Source organism: Cannabis sativa, chromosome 1, assembly GCF_029168945.1.
Source record: "Cannabis sativa cultivar Pink pepper isolate KNU-18-1 chromosome 1, ASM2916894v1, whole genome shotgun sequence".
NCBI lineage: Eukaryota > Viridiplantae > Streptophyta > Magnoliopsida > Rosales > Cannabaceae > Cannabis > Cannabis sativa.
Window position 1 is genome coordinate 48898016 of NC_083601.1, and position 21049 is coordinate 48919064.

The 21049-nt window shown below is 32.8% G+C and overlaps 3 protein-coding genes across 4 annotated transcripts; 2 read left to right on the top strand and 1 right to left on the bottom strand.

The window, feature by feature from the left end:
* The first annotated feature begins 2220 nt into the window (after positions 1-2220).
* Positions 2221-3955, top strand: LOC115704698 (LOB domain-containing protein 1). The gene is made up of 2 exons (XM_030631898.2): positions 2221-2727; positions 3510-3955. Exons 1-2 carry the CDS (start codon positions 2344-2346, stop codon positions 3834-3836), a joined length of 711 nt encoding a protein of 236 aa, XP_030487758.2. The 5' UTR covers positions 2221-2343; the 3' UTR covers positions 3837-3955.
* A 2849-nt stretch (positions 3956-6804) lies between these two features.
* On the top strand, positions 6805-7369 carry LOC115707033 (low temperature-induced protein lt101.2). Its single transcript, XM_030634844.2, has 2 exons — positions 6805-7009; positions 7097-7369. The coding sequence occupies exons 1-2, from the start codon at positions 6929-6931 to the stop codon at positions 7178-7180; spliced, it is 165 nt and encodes a 54-aa protein (XP_030490704.1). The 5' UTR covers positions 6805-6928; the 3' UTR covers positions 7181-7369.
* Positions 7370-11791: 4422 nt separating this feature from the next.
* On the bottom strand, positions 11792-18260 carry LOC115705663 (uncharacterized). Of its 2 annotated transcripts, XM_061108444.1 has the most exons (8): positions 17200-18228; positions 16540-17130; positions 14660-15077; positions 14119-14263; positions 13923-14038; positions 13733-13811; positions 12876-13109; positions 11792-12434 (listed from the first exon to the last, which is right to left on the bottom strand). In XM_061108444.1, the coding sequence occupies exons 1-8, from the start codon at positions 17678-17680 to the stop codon at positions 12081-12083; spliced, it is 2418 nt and encodes an 805-aa protein (XP_060964427.1). In that variant the 5' UTR covers positions 17681-18228; the 3' UTR covers positions 11792-12080. The 2 variants fall into 2 exon arrangements, with proteins under 2 accessions (XP_060964427.1, XP_030488921.2); XM_030633061.2 differs by having other exon boundaries at positions 16540-18260.
* Positions 18261-21049: the final 2789 nt, after the last annotated feature.

Consider the following 21049-nt stretch of genomic DNA (forward strand, 5'->3'; position numbering starts at 1 on the left):
TTATAATATAAAACAGAAGCGCATGCATATATAATAATTCTAAATTTATATAGGGTAAATACTATTTTGGACCATGTGTTTTGCAAAAGTTACCAATTGACCTTCTATTTTCTTAAATGACAAAATAGACTCTATATTTTCTAAAATGGTAAAAGTAGGACCCCGAGCTCAATTTTCAATGATTTTATATTTTAATATAATCAACTTTAAGATAATTTCTAACATGAACAGATACTGAAAATATAATTATTTTTATCATAACATCTCTAGATCGGATTATTATTAAGTTTTATTTTGACAAAAAATCAATTTAGGGTCTTATTTGTACAATTTTAAAAAATACACGGTCCATTTTATCATTTAACAAAACAGAGGATCCAATTAGTAACTTTTACAAAATACAGAGTTCAAAAATTAATTTAGGGTCTTATTTGTACAATTTTAGAAAATACAAGATCCGTTTTGTCATTTAACAAAACAGATGATCCAATTAATAACTTTTACAAAATACAAAGTTCAAAATAATAATATTTACTCATTTATATATTTGAAGAATTTTGTAATTGTTTAATAGTGTTGTGCTTTATTAAAAAAAAGTATATACAAGAAAATTATATAAAAACTTTACAAAATTGATACCCTCTATCTTTTTACTCAAACTTTGTATAATAAGCATCTGTTAATCAAAAAATTTGGCTGGATGAAGTGGACAGTATTTTTAACATATGTTTGATGTTGAAACATATTTTACTAAGATTTTATTTACTAACATATATATATTTCAATAGTTAACTTAATTATTGAACTACCTAGAACATATTTTCTAAAACAAAAATTAAACACTTTAAGTTTGAGTATACTTACATAGTGACACAGAGAAATAAATGACTTCTTCGGCTCAATACTCACCCTCGAATCCTTTCTATAGCAAACTATCACTATAAATACTGAACTTGAATCTTCTTTTCTCTAAATATGTGACTGATGTTCTATATAGTCTTCCTCAAAGTCCTGGGTATACACATGACAAGTGTGGGCAATCACTCAACTCACTAAAATGATAGTGATGACTTAAATTTATGAGAAAGATAGAGGCTAATTTCTATTTCTATGTAGAAAGAGAGAAGAGACTTGATTCTCTTATTTTCTTATAGCTAAAAAGGTGAATGGAGTGATTAACCTAATTCTAGTTGCATCTTTTTCTTTTATATATAAGAATTTTAGTAGGCTTAGTTTAAATGTTTATTTAAATAAAATAATAAGATAGTTGATTATGAGTGGCTGAAATTAAATTTCACTTAAATTTTAGATCAAATTATATTCAAATTTTATTTCTACTATTATCATATATAATTAAATAAATATTATTATTATTTATTAATTAATTTTATATTAGATTTAACGTTCAATTTACAAAATTTTTAAGAAAAACTTTTATATATATATATATACTAGGTATTAGTAAACATGCAATGCATGTTTGCCTAATCCGACTCTAAGCCTATATAAACCCCCCTTTATCTTTTTATAAAAGGGGGACGAACGAAAAAACTCTTTACCTTTTTATTTAATGCATATAAATACACTTTGAGAAAAAAAAAAGATAATAAAATAAAGACATAGAAAATTATTATTATTAATTTTTTAAAAGGAAAATAGAATATTTGTTAACTCAAAGAGAAGACTCAACTGTAATAAAAAATAAAAATTTTAGATAACATAATTATTTTATATATGTTTGCTATTATAATAAACTAGATCATAATATCATAATTAGAATTTTAACTGTTTACCAAACTCTATAATTTACCGAATACTCAATGTATTTTTCTTTTCACAACTCAACTACAATTGCTTTTTCTTACGTTACAATTATTACTTTTTTTTTCACAACAAAAATGTACCAATCTTGCCCTTACTTGCCTTGCTACATTAGGATGCTATTATATAACTTAGAGGAATTCTATGATGCATCCTCCAAAAATGTGTATATGGATGTCTACATAATTTTAATCTAAATTAACTATTTAAACCCTACTGTACGTAATTATAAATTATTCTAAACTTCTCCAAAGTTTGAATTTTTTTTTTTTAAATAACTACAATATACTTCTTTCTAGAAAATATATTTATAGTCATCATATATAAAATATATAAATAAAAATTGAAACTAATAAAAGTATTGCTGACCTTTGATGACTTCACAAGAGTCTCTCTTTCCTAGTCTCTCTATATATACACACCTATCCCTTTTACCACTTTCTATAATAACCTCATCACTTTACTTCTTCTTCTTCTTCTTCTTTAACAATTATTTATTTTCTCACTTTCCAAACAGAAAATATGGAATTCAAACCCAAAGCTCAAACGCCGCCAAGACTAACCGTTCCTACTGCATTTTCATCATCACTACCACTACAACAATACTCTCCCAACAATTCTTCCTCTTCTTCTCCGACTCTCAATAATTCATCATCTCAGTTATCTTCTCCACCCTCCTCTCAATCTTCTCCCACCAGTACTAGTAATAATGTTAGTCCAACTCCTCCTCCGCCACCGCCTCCACCACCAGCTATCGTCATGAGCCCCTGCGCTGCCTGCAAAATCCTTCGCCGCCGATGTGTCGACAAGTGCGTTTTAGCGCCGTATTTCCCGCCAACCGAACCTATTAAGTTCACCATTGCTCATAGAGTCTTTGGCGCTAGCAATATCATCAAGTTCTTGCAGGTATATATATATTTATTCAAACAATTAATCCTATAAATAAATAATTAAATTTTATAATATAGTCCAATTAACCATTCGACTATGTATTAATTTGGGTATAGAACATTTTCCTTAATTCTACTTTATTTTTTCATGTGCTCATTTTGGGGTAAAATTATGAGAAATGCTAAAAATTACCAATAGTGCCAATTACTCTCTACATGTTAATACGGTTTAATTTAGTCCCATGTAGTTTAATATAATAACTTTTAAGCAACACGTCTTAAAGGTGCTAGACACCACTAGTGTCCAATAACAATGCTCTAAAATTAATTGTGTAAATGTGAAGAATTTTAGTAAGTGAATATGATTGATGGGAATGTATTGTAATCTGCTCTTTTTTTTTCTTTAATTATTTTGTGTGACTTTTGGATTTGAGAAAAGTAGTTCTTTTTTAGTAATTATTAATAGATGTTTATGTGGAATTTAATTAAATGGAAATTATTAATTTTGATATAATTAAAAAGTATTTTCATTATGACGTATATATTGGTCGGAATTTAGAGTCAAGATAGTTAGGTGTTTGTTTTAGAATAAAATCTCTTCATTTCACATGTTTCATCATCACATGGGGGGGATCGGATTCTCAAAAGTCTCTAGAGACTGTAATTATTAATCCAAAACACTAATTAATTAATTGTTAATTAATTATTTCAAATATGCAATTATTGAATGGAGGTAGATAATAATAATAGATTGAGAGTGTGAAAATAAAATGAAAAATGTTATAAATTGATGATCAGGAAATTCCAGAAAGTCAGAGAGCTGATGCAGTGAGTAGCATGGTTTACGAAGCAAATGCAAGAATAAGAGACCCAGTGTACGGATGTGCTGGGGCTATATGTCAGCTGCAAAAACAAGTGAGTGAGTTGCAGGGACAACTGGCTAAGGCACAGGCTGAACTCGTGAATATGCAATGCCAACAGGCCAATTTAATTGCTCTAATTTGCATGGACGTCACACACTTGCAAGACCCCCCAAATTCCCAGCAACAGCCCCCATACGTTGACACTGCTTGTTTTCTAGATGACACCACTTTGGGCACCACTTGGGAGCCTCTTTGGACTTGATCAAACTTCACCATCATCATATATGATCATCTCTTATCTCAGTGTTTAATTAATAAATTAATTAATTAATTAAACTTAATTAATAATACTAGTAATATATATAAATATATTTATATTAACCTCTAATTGCGGAAATATGCATGAGACCCAAGAAAAAAATACTTAGTTTGGAAAATATATATCCAATAAAGTGATATCATGGAATATAATTATTATGATGATATATGTTGTTTGGTAACGAGATCAGGTGAACTTTAATATAATTAAAGCTCATTTTGGTTTCTTTAATTAATTAATTACTTTAAAATTTAAATTATAAGTAGTACTTGTTGAAATGTGTAAGTAATAATATACAAACATAGAGATGAGGAAAGCTATTATTGAAAGGGAAAGCGATCAGAAGCTGTCATATTCCAAGTTTGTGCTTATTCTTGAATTACAAGCGGTTTTGGTTACCTACCTTTATCTACTGATGAAATATGTAAGTTCCATTACCATATCAAACTTAGCTCTCTTGAGTCTTCAGCTTGATATTTATATTTTATATATGTAATTTTTTCTTAAAAAAATCATTCAAGTTACATTTCACCCATATAATTTTTGCTCATTATAATATATATATATATATAGGGACACAATTTTATTCCGTTAATGTATTTTCACGGAATTTATTATGTGATGTACGACAGTCGTTAAATGAGGTAATTATTTGATCTGAAAGCTGGGGTTTATCTAGAGATAATTAGGGTTAAAAAAATAGTAACGTACCCCGGAACACATTATTACGTACCCTATGACACATTATTACGTACCTGCCGTACAACAGAATACATTCCGTGTTTTGCATTTCTGGGTACAAAATTAGTTGTCTATATATATGCATAGATTTAAACAGTCTTCTTCTTTTGTGGCAAGTAATAGTGTTCTTATTATTCATGGCTTAGAGTTAATCAAGGAAATAATCCAAGGGAAACGGCGTTAATTACATTTAATTTTGAAGAAAATAAACAATTCACACAGCATGGTACATGATGTGAAGAGGAAAAAAATTTAGGAACATAGACAGAAAGTGACATGGTTGTATTGGACACTGAATATATCATTTATTATTGAACTATTGTCAACGTATATACTTTTAACTGTCAACATTCCAATATTGACTTTGACACATAGGTAGTCATTTCCATAGTCGCAACATAATGGACGGATTTTTTGATAACAAAAACTTCAAATGTTGCTAAATAGGTGATACAAATTTTGTGAGCATTGCTAAACAGTGGTATTTTATAATTGGTTAGCAATTTTATAATTGGTTAGCAATTTTATAATTGGTTAGCAATTTTATATATTATTTATTAAATTAAAATGTATGAGATCTGATGTTGAAATTCACCAATAGCAATATGCTACCTTAAGATGCCTCTTAACATATTTTTAAATTTTTTTCTACCACAAGCATATGGTGTACAATATAGTTTTATCTAGAGGATGTAGAATCCATAAGAATTAAAAACTTAATTTTGCTAAACACTATACTTTAAGAGCTTAGTAGCCCGTATAAAGGTCTATTGTATTAAATAATAAGGAACATTATATTTCGATAAAATTCTGTATCATCGTATTAACATTATGAAAATTAATTTTAATACAATATGTATGGTATTATTCAAAACATAATAAATAATTTCTATTAGCTTATATAATATTTACAAAGAGTCTTGGACTAAACTAGAATTTAGAGCCGAATTTCACACCCAGATTCTAGATTCGGACCCAAACCCAAACTCGGACTCAGACCCTAACCACGAACCTGGACCTGGACCCTGACCACGACCCCCAACCCCGATCCGGACCCCAACCCTAGACTTTGGCTCGACCTTGGATATCGACCTCAGCTCTGAACCCCGACCCAATTTCAAATCCCGACCCGGCTCTAGACCCGGCCTCGACCTCAAACTCAGCCCCGGTCCAAAAACTACATTAGAAAAACTATGACAATCCTTGTATTAATAGTTTTAATATTTTTGCTTCATTTTGTCAGAATTAATGGTTGTATTCTTGCTGTTTTGGTGTTGTTTGTTTTTTATTTTCGGTGTTTACAGTATAAAAGAAAAAAAATAGTTGTACAACCCAAAAACTAGGCGATAGTCGAGGTGATTGGACCATGGTGGCGGACGAGATGGGATCGGCGTGGTGCCACCATGGTGGTGTTGAGGTGATGCACTGTACTGAGGTGGAGCGGACGAGGTGTGGCTATGGATGTGTGGAGGTGAGTCGACTTTGGTCTATAGGACATGGACAGAGCACCTCGGCAAGGATCGACATGGTGTGGTATACCCTTATTAATTACATACTGATCATGATCATGAGCTGATATATAATTAGACACATTGATCTTTAATAAACAAGCTAGCTATAGTAGAAGAAAGGTTTGTAATAATAAGATTGTTTTGGTTTTCTCTTGATATAAAAGAAATGACCATTATATAAATATAGGATTAATATATATTGATGATATGTGTGTTTAACTACGTAAACTACTGCAACCCTTCTTTTTGTTGGAATGAGAGTTTGCTGCTCTTCATTTACAATATTGTCTCCATTTGAAACCGTTTTACACTTTACGTTTTGTTATGTTCAAAATTTAAAGACTATGTTCAAATGTTAAAAGAAATGGAAGAAGAAGAAGAGAAATAAGTCAGTCTATTATTACTTCAATTATGTTGTAATAATTATTCTTGCAAGAAAAGGAAAAGTTTACATAATCTAATACAAAATCTGATCCGACCCTTAGCCGTTTGGCATTAAAGTTAGTGACCAATATCCTTATCCATGTAAAGCAAAAATCCAAACTATAACTTCAAGAAATCGTGGCACTACCTTACCTCTAGCTGTAACTGGTCCCTGATAATATATATATATATAGAGAGAATCTAGTTTATCATCTTGTACACGTGTAAGATCATATGCCTATGTGTCACCTAAAGGCTCATCTAAGAGACACCTATCTCACTTGTTATAAATTATAGTTGAACTTCTTTATATTGTTATTGCTCAAATAGAAATTTACAATTATACAAATCTTATACATTATGGGTTCAGAAACTTTGATTGAAGTGATATTGGCTATACTCCTTCCTCCAGTGGGTGTTTTCCTCCGCTTTGGTTGTGCGGTAATAATTAATCTTAAATATCTTATTATGTCTATGCCAATAAATTGTGTAATTTGAAAGGTTAATTGAATTGAATTGAATATGCAGGTGGAATTCTGGATATGTTTGGTTCTGACACTCCTGGGATATATACCTGGAATAATATATGCACTCTATGTACTTGTAGGGTAGTTCATATGAGCTTTGTTGTCTAAACAAGGCAGTATTATCAAACTATGTAAAAAAGCTCTATTTTCAGATCATTATTACCTCTTACTTGGTTTCATCTGTCTTTACTTCTTGTTTTTCTCTTCATATTATTTCTCTTCATTATTTTCCTATTCTGTCTATGATAATGAAAAAAAAAAAGTGAACATAAAACCCCTGTTCAAGATGTATTAATTATTCAGACTGTAATTAAGATCAGACATTATCCAATTTGCAAGATTCACACTGTAATTAAGAATTTGCTATTAAGGTATCAAATTTGAATATGAACACAAAAATAAAAATAAGAATCGTTGGTATGAACAAGAGCAGCAAAGTCAATGTTAGCCTTATTCTCAAAACTTCACATTTTTGTTTTTTGTGAAATTGAAAATTGTCCCATGGCAATTATTTTCCCATCTTTTATATTTTTTTAATTCCTCCAACATTCTGATTTTGAAAAATATTGATGCACAAGGCAATTTATAAACTTAATTAGATTCACCTCTTCCTACAATTCTCAAATTAACTGAAAGACATCAAATTTGACATTAAAAAAAAAAAAAAAAACTCATTTTTATGTTTTTTTTTTTAAAAACACAATTTTCTCACCTCCCTCATGAAGTTTTTATTAATTAATCGCACCGAATCATTAACTTACTTTTTAATATAATTATTTTCATAAGGATAAATTTATTTTATCATATAATAAAAGGATAACCAAACTCAAAATAATATTTTAGTTTCTTTTTTATTAATTAACCAAAAAAATCAAAAGTATTGAAACTAAATCCGAATTCAATATAAGAACTGTGGTTGAGGCACTATTCAGCAAAAAACCCATTGTGAGGTACTATAAAGTTTGAGGTGATAAAAAATATTTTATTATTTTATATTTGGAAGTAATTAGACCGTGTTCTTTATCTACTTTAATAGGTTTCTAAAATAACTTACATAATAGTAGCTTGTGATTATCACTTATAGTAATTTTTCTATACTTTATTATAAAATTTATAAAAATAAATAATGTGAAAGTATATTAAAAAAACATATATAACTTCTTTTTTAATAAAATGCTATTATATTAATTCAAAGAGTCATAATACAATAGGTATTAGAGGAAAAGACCCACCGAAAGAGCATAATTTGCTAGTAAATGAGTAACAGTATTCACAAATCTATAAACATGAAATATTTGCACTCTAAGAAAATTAGACACTAAAAGAAAAATTCGTTAACAAATAATAAAAGTCAAAAACAAGAGCTTGAGAATGCTGTAATCCTTTAACCACTAAGAGAGAATTGGTTTCAATATAGTAAATTAGTAAATAAAGATCTTTAAGTCATTGCGAACTATACATTAAAGTTATTACTTCCATCACTTTCGGTCAAAAACAATCTTGGAAAGGCTTTGACATTACAGCGATGGTATCACCTTTACAATTATGTAATATCGCACCAAAACCAGAAGTATGAGTCATATTGTTAACGGTTGCATCTGTATTCAATTTCAGTCTAACGGAAGGGGGTTCATCCAATGAGCATTTGTATTGGTAAAACTCAAAGAAGAAGAAGACAGAGCATTAGCAGGCAGCTTGGAAATTCGAGCAGCTTGAAATTCTTCAAGATAAGTCACAGCAAAGTTGAGCAATATGTCATAGGATTTTGGCTTTGTTCCATGCCTTTCTTTGTTTCTCTCACTCCAAATACTCCAAAGGATTGTAGCAAACTGTTCCAATAGCATATTAGTCCATATTGTATAAACATGAAGCAGAAATTCTTTAAGATTCATGTGGCTAGAAAGATACTCATCAAGAGAAAAGGTGGAAGCCCTCCAAACCCGTTTAGGGCGTTTGCAATAGAGCATGTGTGATTGTTTCTTTATCACAATGACACAAGGAGCAACTGGGTGAATTCGTAATATGTCGTATACGAAGAATAGCAACCGCAAGAAAGCAGTCATGAATGGCACGCTAAAGAAAAATACAAATTTTTGAAGGAAGAGACAACGCCCAAAAAAAATTCCACCATTGAAGAGTTAAGATTCCACTTACAGTGGGTTGTTGTTCCTCCAACTGAGTGGCCAAAGAATAACCAAATTTGACAGTGTAGATACTATTTGATTCATGATGCCAAATGTAATGGTCCTGTTGAGAAGATAAAGTCAAAAAAATGCTCCGTATCTTTTGTACATTGGAATCAAAAAATAACGTCCTTAAGAGTGGGTAATTCCATTGACGAGAGTCGGTAATTAAGTTAGAGACTCATATTGTAATCATGACCCTTGAATACTAATGGTTGAAAATAAGTGAGTCCAGGCAACTAAGGATTTGTGGCACATATAATATTTTTTCCATCTCCAACTTTCTAACTCAAGCCTTTAGATAACAATTTCTTACCCCAAATGATGCCTTACCAAGTTAGTGCCGGATAGGAACCTAGGTCAACATCCAAGAAACACGAGTTCTTAAAGTATTTAGGCTTAAGGATTCGACTCAGGAGAGATGAAGGGTTAGAGTAAATTCGCCAAGCTTGCTTGACTAATAAAGCCTGATTGAAGTGAATAAAGCTTTTAAATCACATACCTCCTTCAACTTTAAATTGGCAAAGGGCTTTCCAAGTCTTCCAATTAATACCTAATCCTAAAAAATTTGAACCCCACCAAAATTTATTCATAATTACCTTAATTTGGTTCATAAGAGACTTTGAAAGACAAAAACAGCTCATTGGATAAGTTGGAATGGATTGAGCCACGACTTTAAGGAGAATCTCTTTGTCACTAATCGAAAATAATTGTTCTTGCCAAGCTGAAAAATGTTTCCATAACTTTTCTTTAATTTCCCTAAATAATAACTTTTTGTCCCTTCCTGAATAAGATGGAAGACCTAGGTAACATTCATAACATGGCTGGATCAGCATAAGTAGAAGTTGTTACAGGTTAGCTTGAATAGAGGGTAAAGTGTTAGGGGAAAAAGACGAAATAGACTTCTCCACGTTCAATTTCTAACCCAAGACACGATAATAATTATCAAAAGAACGCTTGATAGCCGCGGCTGATCGCATGTTAGCGCAACAAAGGACCAAGCTATCATCGACAAAAAATAAATGTGATATTGTCGGGGTACTGCGAGAGACCTTTAAACCTTGGAGATTACCACAGTTTTCTTCATGTTGAAATAGCCTAGAGAGGCCTTCTGCATAAATAATAAAAAGATAAGAAAAAGGGTCTCCTTGTTGAATCCCATAGCTAGGAATAATAAGTCATTGTACAGAACCATTAACCAAGAAAGAGTAGGAAACACTTTGTATGCAGCACAAAATAAGTTCCACCACAGAGGGATCAAATCCCATTACATACATCATACTCTGAAGGAAATTCCATTCAACTCTGTCGAAAGTTTTCATGTCAAGTTTTATTACTACATAACCTTCTTTTTCTCTCTTTAAATGCTTAAGAGGATGTAACAATTCAAATTCTACTAACACATTATCAGTAATGATTCGAGATTGGAGAAAATCACTTTGAGATTCATATACGACCAAAGAAAGATACGGCTTTAACTAGAGAATAATAGTCTTGGATACCCGTTTGTAAAGAACGTTACAGAAACTAATGGGATGCAACTGAGTCATTGAATTGAAGTTTTTTACTTTTGGTATTAAAGTAATCAAAGATTTGGTTGAAACTTGTTGGATCGCCCCCTTCATTAAGAATTTCTAGAACAGTTTTGGTAGCTAAATCTCAAACAATATGTTAGTAATTAGAGTAGAACATAACTGACATTCCATCAAAGCATGGGCTACCATTAGCTTTCATAGAAGAAAGAGCATCAAAAACTTCAGTAACGATATAAGGTTGAGTAAAGGTCTGGTTTATTTCAATAATAATTGTACATGAAATAGTGGAAATAACATGTTAAAGAGAATCAGAATTAATTCCATCAGTAGAATAAATGTTCTGAAAATATTGATGAATGATATTGCTAATTTCCACTTGCAAGGTCTGCTCCATTCCTTGATCATCAAGCAATTTATCAGTAGTGTTGTTAGTGGGTCTGCTATTAGCTTTTTGGTAAAAAAAAAAACGAGTGTTCGAGTCCCCTGATTTGAGCCAAAAAACACGAGACCGTTGTTGGCAATAGTCCTCTTTTTAAGCTAAGAGCTCATCTAGGATATGTTGGTGGCAAATGTTATCGTTATTGTGTAAGGTACTCGTATTTTAGTTGAAATGCTCTTCTTTTCAGGCCAAGTTTCTTTAAACAAATGCAAGTGCAAATATATATTCACATTAAAACTTATTTATCTTACTATATAAACATTTAATAATTTAATTTAAACTTCAATAAGCCTAAATATCTAAACTTGATCTATTATCTCTCATTTGGAGCGTGACATTGAAGGTAAACGATTATCAAATGATTTTATTCAAAATAAAGCATCAAAGGCAATCTAATTCGTAGTAGAATCTTCTTACATCTAAAATAGTTGTGAAAAGATTTAGTGTGATAAAATGATTGTAAAATTCATCCTCGTGAAGATGAAAGTTAACAAATGGTTTTCGTTATTTCCCATTTAGGGAAAATGAATGAGAACATGTGTGAGCTCAAAACTGTACAGATTTGCAAGAAAAATGAACATACAACATAAAATTCAAAACATGTTTCACTGCCATTAAGAGCAGAGTAAGTTCGAAACAAGTGACAGACAAAACTTCGGTGTGTGTGGAGAGAGGTCGGCAAGTTATAATTTTGAACAGAGATGCTGCAACTAGATCCGGAAAATGTTCAAAACTTTCCAGCAGCATTCAAATGCTCTATCATCATAAAAATAAAGAGATTGAACCTGCAGTCTATAGTAATGTAACCCGAAAATACAAAAGTTAAATTTACCCGGAACTGGCCACCTTCTTTTGCGAAAGTCCATCACCTGCTACTGCTAGTTCCTCATTTTTTACCATGGCCTTTTTTGCAAGTTCATAGCCTGCAAAATTCATGGCGCCTAGGGGAGCAATCCAGAAAAACCTGGGTACAGCTCCTTTAAATAATCCAAGGGGTCCCTCATGCCTGAGTATAGAGATGGCTACCACTGTCATCGAGACAGACTGACCTTGAGCAGTCATCATTCTAGTTTTCATCACATCAAAGGGTGTAGTTGCAACAGCAGCTAGTCCTCCAGATACAGCCCCAACTATAATCGTTTCCCACGGCTCGAGTTCACGTCGCAGGACATGTTGGGCAAGCTTAAAATAGCAAAGACACACACATAATAAGTCATCATATAGTAAATAATTTGTTAAAAATTAACATATAATAATTTGTTAATACAAGTAACCCAAGAAACACCAATAAATAGAATATATATTTTAAGAAAGAAAAAGATTTGATTTTATCACATAAATAAAGCTTGCTTGGTATTGTTTTTCATTTTTTTGTTCAAATAGTATTCTGTAAAATAAGAACACAATAAACTTGTTCTTCAAAAACTGTTCTCGGTTTTTAGAACAAAAAACAGAATACAATGTCAATCGAATCCAAAAAGTGTTTGGTTGATGTTTAAAAAATTGTATTAATTAATTAATTAATTAATATATTTTAAAACTTTCAAATAAATAATTTGAAGAAAAAAGTGATGAAAACACCTTACTGTTTCTACTTACACCAAGGGACTGCTATAAGCTTACCTTTTTGGATTCAGCATAAAGCCCCATGCCAGCAACATAGAAAGGAACTTCTCGACAAAGAGTTGCACCAGTCCCACGAAAGAATCCCCTAAGGCCATCCTGCCGCCAAGTCCCTATAATACCCTCTCCCACATTGTTGTAAAGACCAGCCTGCAACCTCTGCTTTAATACCTCACATGGGATCCGTACTGCTGTTCCTAGAACCGTGCTACAAAAGGATGCTAGAGATTGAACCTATAAAACAAATAAAATATAAAATAAATGCTTCAAAACCTGTTTGCAATCAGCTAAAAAGTAAAATAAAAGGATCAACTTTTCAGTCTCCACCTTGGAATTCTTTAACAAGGAGAGAGAGAGAGAGAGAGAGAGAGAGAGAGAGAGAGAGAGAGAGAGAGAGAGAGACTGCCTAAGCTTCATCTCTCACTAAAGAAACCCGAAACCCCTACATTCTTAGTAAACTCGAAAACAAAACAGAAACATCCTCTCAGCCCTACAATCTTTCAAAGCCGGAGAGTCGTATGATTATGCACCAATTTCAATCTCTCACAGGAAAAGCTGCTTTTCCATTAGCACTTCTTAAGTGAACATGCAGTTTCAGTACAGAAAAAGGATTGTGTACAGCACTGTGAGTTCAATAGCTTAAAAAAATAGTTTCAACATTATAGAAAGCAGGTACATAAACATAAGAATTAAAAGGATCCTGAACAAAGATGTGCTTCAGGTACATAAACAACATCAAGGATGAATTAAAACAGAAGAGCAACTAGCAGATCTTTCTTTATGGGATTCACTAACTAGCATCTACAGAAAGTTTTTAGCCAGGAAGTTTACAGCCATATACTAAGATGAAAAGTTACCTGGAGCTCAGGTAGTGTTGGAGCAAAATTTATTAGAACCAGTTTACTAGCTTCAAATATTCCAGTTCGCAGGCCGTGGCTACAATATGAAAAGAAAACCCTCAGCCAAACAAATTAGAATCAAGCAGAAGATAACAGGAACACTCTTTATTGTTCTCTTTTGGAGATAGAAGGGTGAGGCAAGCGAAACCTTGAAAATTGACCAAGAATTGCAGGAATTGAACCCCTATATAACCCTCGCACTCCAATCTGTGGAAGCTTTGAAATAATTTCTGGAAAAGACAGCGTTGATGCTTGCACACGAGTCTGGAAATCAAAATACAATGTCAATGAAGTTTCGTATAAAAAATCAAAACTAAGCCAAAGAACGGACGGAGAGAATTTGCCTTTATTGTATCAACTGGGTGTAGTAAGGAGCAAGAAAGTGCACACGAGAGTCCTCCTGCCAAAGCAGATTTTAGTACACTTCCAGCAGGTATTTGCATAGGCGGAGCAACAGCAACAACAGTTGCAGCTTCAAACCAGATATTCCTGTAATGTGAATCATAAAGTTACCATACATAAACAATAAACTCTTGAAAAAAAAACTAACAGAAATTCATATGCAAATTAAGCCAGTCATTGTTCACAAGTTTTAGATAACTTCAACATTATTCAATACCTGGACAATCACATCAGTAATGATGCATCAATTGCAATGAAGAAAAATGAATTTTGAACAATCTAAAATCTATGGAATAAACGAAATACTCAGCTGACTCAGAAGTCATAGAAATCAAAGAATACAGAATTATATCATCATAGAAATCAAAGAATACAGAATTATATCAACTTTCCACAGATTTTGACATCCAAATAAGCCTGGTTGTGGGTGCAATTTTGAAATAATTTTCTCAAATAAGTAATTAAGTAGTATATACATCATACCGAGGATCATCTTGTAATCGATCAGAAGGAAGCAGAAGCATAAAATTTCGAAAATGCCCATAAGAAATAGATTCCTCAGAATCTGCATTTAGAAATCGCATCATAGCAACAGCATTGTCTTCATTAGCTGGAAGTCCAGCATTTTTAAGTGAAGATAGTATTTCACTCTTTTGCAATGTCCCAGATTTGCTCAGACAGAGAGAAGTATATGCACGAAGAATGGTTGATTCCTTTTGTTCCATTAAGGATAGAAATTGTTTCCAGCCAAATGATTTTGAAAATATATGACTCCTTGTACGGCGCATGAACTCCTGCGCATATCTACGAGGCAATTTTCTTCTTCTCATTGCAATTTCAAGATCTTCAAGAGTTACTTGGCCGTCACCATCTCTATCCAGTTCTTCAAAGAATCTCCTTCCTGTATTCATGAAGCACTTAAATAAATCTGACTTTGTTTCAGATTAACAACACAAAACCATAATATACCACACTATGGTATAAAAGATAAAGAAAATGACCGCTTGATGCTCATCCTATTCCTATGGTCTCCACATTCTTTTTGACATCTCTGTATGACTAATCCACAGAATCTCGCATATATGACTAAAAGAACAATTAGAGCCCCTTGAGCTGTTCATACTCGAAAGCAGACAATCTCAAATGGTCTTTACAAACTGACAGTAATTTCGTGCTCATTTTTCAGTGAGAATACAGAACAGTTCTTGCACATTCAGGTAATCTAGTTATGTGCAATATATATTTTGACCTGTACATAGGTTATTTCTTTTGAAGGTGTAAGCAATCATAGAAGTTCAAATAGAAACTTCATTCATAAAATTAAGAAATAAGTCAAGGTTCTGTAAAATTTATATATATATAAATATATATAAATAACTAATTTATATACCCCAGTTATAGAAAATACCAATAAAATGAAAAACTAGAACTGATAATATTGGAAGCCAAAAAGAAATACAGTGACCAACAAAGAATTCATGAGTCTTAGCATTCTTCCGAGAGCAACAGCTCTCAAAATACAATCACACGTTCATGCCCCTCTAATTCTCACCTCTACCATATTCATATACTACTCTATCCCTATTCATCAATTACCCAGCTAATCCCCACTTTACTCACACCGTAGGTGTTTATCAAAAATCTCTGATTGTCTAGCCATTTTTTACATGCCAAATTGAGCAGGGACTGTACAACTAAAACTAACATTAGTTCAAAACAAATCACCTTTGGCACTTTGTTCAGAAAATTTATTGGCATTGAACTCCTCCAAGTGCCATAAAGTTGGCATTTTAGGCCACATTTTATTTCTTCTTTCTTTTCTATTTCCATCACTTTTATGACAAAATGACCAGTGTAAATCACATGTTCTAAGTTAGTGAGGAATACATGGAAACAAACTAAACTTTGGACAGTTCTGGGTAAGCAGAAAGACAGAATAATCATGTACTCTTGATCGTGCTGATGCTCTCACAAGCTTTCACAAACATCATACACAAGCTGAAGTATATATAGAGCAGACAATACTCAAAAAGGTTATTGTGCCCATAAACAATAAAATAAGTATGAATTTATCTAAAATCTGCATAATGCTAACTTATTATGTCATAAGGTTATGTTACTTTTCATGTATTAAATTGCAAAACGTGTTCTTTAGTAATGTCCATGTAACAAAAGTTTATTGACCCTTTTAAAAAAGAAAGATCCCCTCCCTCTTCACAAAAATATTTCAACTAAAATAAACTCCCATCACAAAAAGGAAGTATCCTCTCTTTCATGACACTATTATTGTGTAGAAACAAACAGAAAAGTAAATTTGAAACTCAGTCAGAAAAGAAGTTACCCTATTGTTTGAAAGAACATACCTTCAGATTCTGTGTATCTAAAGAAATCTTGGACAGAGAATAGTTTCTTTTTGTCGGGATAGTCTTTGGAAGGGCGGCCTATGTGTGGCACAAGCTCAATCAGCTCTGCCAATGAAACAGTAGACAATGTGGATCTCAAACGCTCCACATTAGAAAGTGGAATACTAAATATACCACTAGCCACCTTCTGTGGTGAAATGCCACCACTTTCTTCTCCATTGTCAGCATTACTGTCATCATCAACCGAAGAAGTAACCCCCATTACCCCCGAAGGAACCCCACCAACTTTTGCAAACATTAAATTTCCCAAGAACCCATTTACATCTGCCTTCCTTCCATCCAGAATACCTCTTACTATTTTGAAGTGATCAAATTGGGTGGTAGGAGAAGACGGCTGCTGAGAAGTATCACTATCTTTGTAACCATCTTCTTCCACACCCTGATCGAACTTAGGAAAATTATGAGTTATTTTATCAAAGACAAAACCTATAAAGCATTCAAGTGGTTCACACTTTACTTGTTTCTCAGCAACACCATCAATCTGTACCGTTGTAACAACTTCATCTTTAGACGACCTTCGATTCAACTCACCTGAAACCTTATCCTTAGTACACAAACACAGTTTATACTCGTCACTAGTTTTCTGAAAACGCTTCTTACCAGTTTTGAAAGGACCTGGAAATGCCTGAAAAAAGTTATTAACAAACAATGACCAAGCCAAAGCAAACTGCAAGCAATTCGCACAAGACACATCTTCCTTGGCCAAATCCATATGTTTTAACCCATTTTTGGACACTTGAGGTCGATGCCCATCTCCCGAGTTTGGCGAAAACTTTCCAAAAAACGCCTTAATTGGGACTTTAAAAGATAACCCTTTCTTTTTATCCTCACCGGCTGGGACACACTGACCACTCCTCTTCTTCGAACCACAGATCTGAACTTTACCAGCCTTATCACCTCCACCGAGCTGGGTTCCCAATTCCACACTATCTTTCTTATCCTTAGCCCCACCGTGAGCCCACCGCCACTCAAGGTCCTTCGTCGCTTTATGAAAGCTCAATTCAAGAGGCGAAAGAGCTTCTTTCACGACTTGAATCGAATTTAGAAGCGATTCAATCGGGTCATTCGCAGCAGCAACCATTACTAACAGTTAAAACCTCTTAACTTTACTCGAAATCAATACCAACCAAAAAAAAAACAAATAATTGATTCAATTCTATCACAAATACACACAAAATCGAAACCAGTTTCTATGTAGATTAAAACAATCCAAACAAAACCCTTAATCAATCAACTTGAGTACAATAACGAGGAACCTTAGCCCAGGAAAGGTAAAGCGAGGGATAGATCCAAATAAGAAGCGTGTCGAACCGATTGAATCCTATACTCAGAAAAAAGCCAATCTCTATGCACCAAAAACCAGAAATGAGCCCTCCATATCAACCGGATAAAGAATAATGCATATTCACCAATGACCAGAGCGCTTCGTATTAGTTTTTTTTTTTCAGTTCTTAAACCATTTCACAATAGCCTAACTTAATTAAGCTTAATCGGCATTGAAAACCATTAGAGAAAAACAAAGTTAAAAGAGCGATTCAGAGACCAAGAGATTTGAGTGGCAGAGAAGGAGGAAGAAGAAGAAGAAGAGAATGAAGAAGAAAGGGTTATTATAATCGTAATTTTCAAAAATGAAAATATAATTTGTTTTGTTGGATAATTTTTTGGTAAATGGATAAAGGCTGACGTCAGGAGCTTGTAGGACAGAGGACACTCGGGTTCCGGGAGGGATTTTAATTTGGATTTTTAGGACTATTTATTTATGGGTGATTCTACAATGCACCCCCTTAAAAGGGATGTACTGATGCACCCTTAACTTGTTTCGACATCCAGAAAAAAAATTTAGTCTAATTTTTTTTCATATTCATGTGTGTTATAGCTATTTAAGATATCCTACAAAATTTTAAAAAATTCGGAATAATTTACAATATAGAAAACAATGTTCAAACAGTCTATTTTACACGCGTATAAAATAAAATAGTCACGCGTGCAACACACTGTTTGAACATAATTTTCGGCGTGTTAAACTTTTCCAAATTTCTTAAAATTTTGCAGGATGTCTTAAATAACTATAACGTACATGACCATGAGAAAAAATTTGACTAAAAAATTATTTTCATGCTAAAATAGATAGGGGTGCATCAATATATCCATTTTAAGGGGGTGTATTGTAGAATTTTCCTTTATTTATTTATGGAAATTATTTATATTTTCACTTTCTTAGTAATTAGTTTCTAAAATTTAAATTTTGACAAAAAAAAAAATTCCAAAACCCGCCTTCTTTAGCAATTAGCAATTTTTATTTATTTTTGACAATTAACTGCGATGTTAGTTGTTCATGTGTACATAAATTTTATCCACATGGATACGTAAATAAGTAGAGTCTTCGCGGTGCGGGTGGTGCGGTTTTTGACTATTTTTTCAAATTAACCCGCACATACGGTTTTTTTAATTTCTCAAACTGCACCCGCACCGCGAAACTAAAAAATTGCACTGTAAAAAATAGTGCAGTGCGGTTTATACAGTTTTGCAGTTTGGACTATTACTAAATAATTAAATTATCACAAATACAACAAAGTTTGAGCAACACTTATCAAAAATACCATAAGGCTTGAAAATGAATATGAAAAAAAATTTCAAGTTTCAACAATACAATAATTAGTGGGCTTAGATTGGGCCTTCACATATTGAACCTAAATAAATATAAAAATTAGTATTTTTATAATATGCGGTGTGGTGCAGTTTGAACCGCATATTAATAATCAAAACTGCAAACCGCACCGCGCGGTTTAGGAAAAATTCAAACCGCGACCGCACCGCAAAGAATTTCAAACCGCATTTTTTTGCAGTGTGGTGCGGTACGGACGGTTTGAGCGGTTTGATGAACACCCTTATAAATAAGTATTTAAAAATAAATTAAAAATAAAAAATGAAAACCACTTTTAAAAAAAAAAAATTGCTTTTATTGTAATAAAGAAAAACCAAATTCATTTCACCCTAACCCTAAATTTTTATCTCTTTCACCATTCAGCCTCCCTCACCATCTTTCTCTTCCCCATCTCTACTATACCAGTACAACAACCACCCACCTGCCGCCAATGACGGAGACGAGACTCGCTCCTCAACACCAACCATCGTGACTACAGAACCCCTTCCTCTCTTAGCTCACTCGTAACTCAAACTGAGTCCACTCGATCGATGTTAAGTCAAATTTGAAACCCCCAGCTCGCTAGGTGATCTCTGGCCGGTGAAATTGGCCTGGCTCCGTCACGCCCTTGCTCTCTTCTCTTTGAAATTCTCTCCACCCCCGCCTTGAGAAATCCACCTCGGCTAAGATAGTTGGAATGGTTCTAGGTTTTAGGTCATGTGCTTCGACTAAAAATGAGTTGGGGAGGAGCGGAGATTGATCGAGTCGTGGACTTCAACATGAAAGGGATCCAAAGTTTGTTCTTTTGGATGTGATTTTTTTCTGTTGAATATGATATTTTTTTTCTTTTGAATTTGATTTAGGTTTTGTTTGATTTTGTGGGATTTGGATTTGGTATTATGACAAGTGTGGTGTATCTAGAATTAGTTTTTAATTTTTTAAATTTGGTTTGTGATGTTTTTTTTTTGACCTCGCGGGGGGGTTGGGGGTGTTTGAATAATATTTTACCAGGATCTAGATTTACTAATAAGTATGTTTTTAACATCCTAAACATGAACTTCTAAAACGATATGAAATAAACACATAAAAGGTATGAGAAACCTTACATTGGTTGCAGCGGAATTAAATGACTCATTTCGCTTAGATCTCTAACCCTTGTATCTTTTCTGTAGCAGAGTATCACCAAGATCTGAGTCCGACACACCTTTTGTTGTTTGGATTCTTCACAGTCTTACACACTATGATTGAGGACTAACTTGCTATGGGCGGGCATGCACTCAATCACTAAGGCTAGAATTTGATAGTGAAGAAGGCTATAGGATTTCGAATTAGAAGGAAGAAAAGAAGAAGAAGAAGTCTTAAAAACCTAGTTGTCAGAGGGAATGAAAACTAGGTTTTAAAACCTTTGAAGCATTAGTTGAATAATGAGACCATTATTTTCTTTTTATATTAATTCACATAGGGTTAGGGTTGATTTATTTAGAATAAAAAATGATAAAAATAGAGCAAAAATAGGCTCTAGTGGTCGGCCATGAAGTGGGCCCAACACTAGTTAGATTTTTGCTATTTTTCTTAACCCTTTATCTATTTTTTACGAATACCCCTTTTTGCACTTTCAACTCTATAAATGCCAAAGCTATTTATGTAATAATTAAAATAATTATCAAATAAAACTATCATTTATAATATTTATTAATTAGACTCCACAAAGTCTCTTAATTAATAAATAAACCCCAAAATCTTATCTATTCACAATCAAGCCATAGCTTAGTGAAAATTCATAAACTAAACATAGTCTAATTTTAG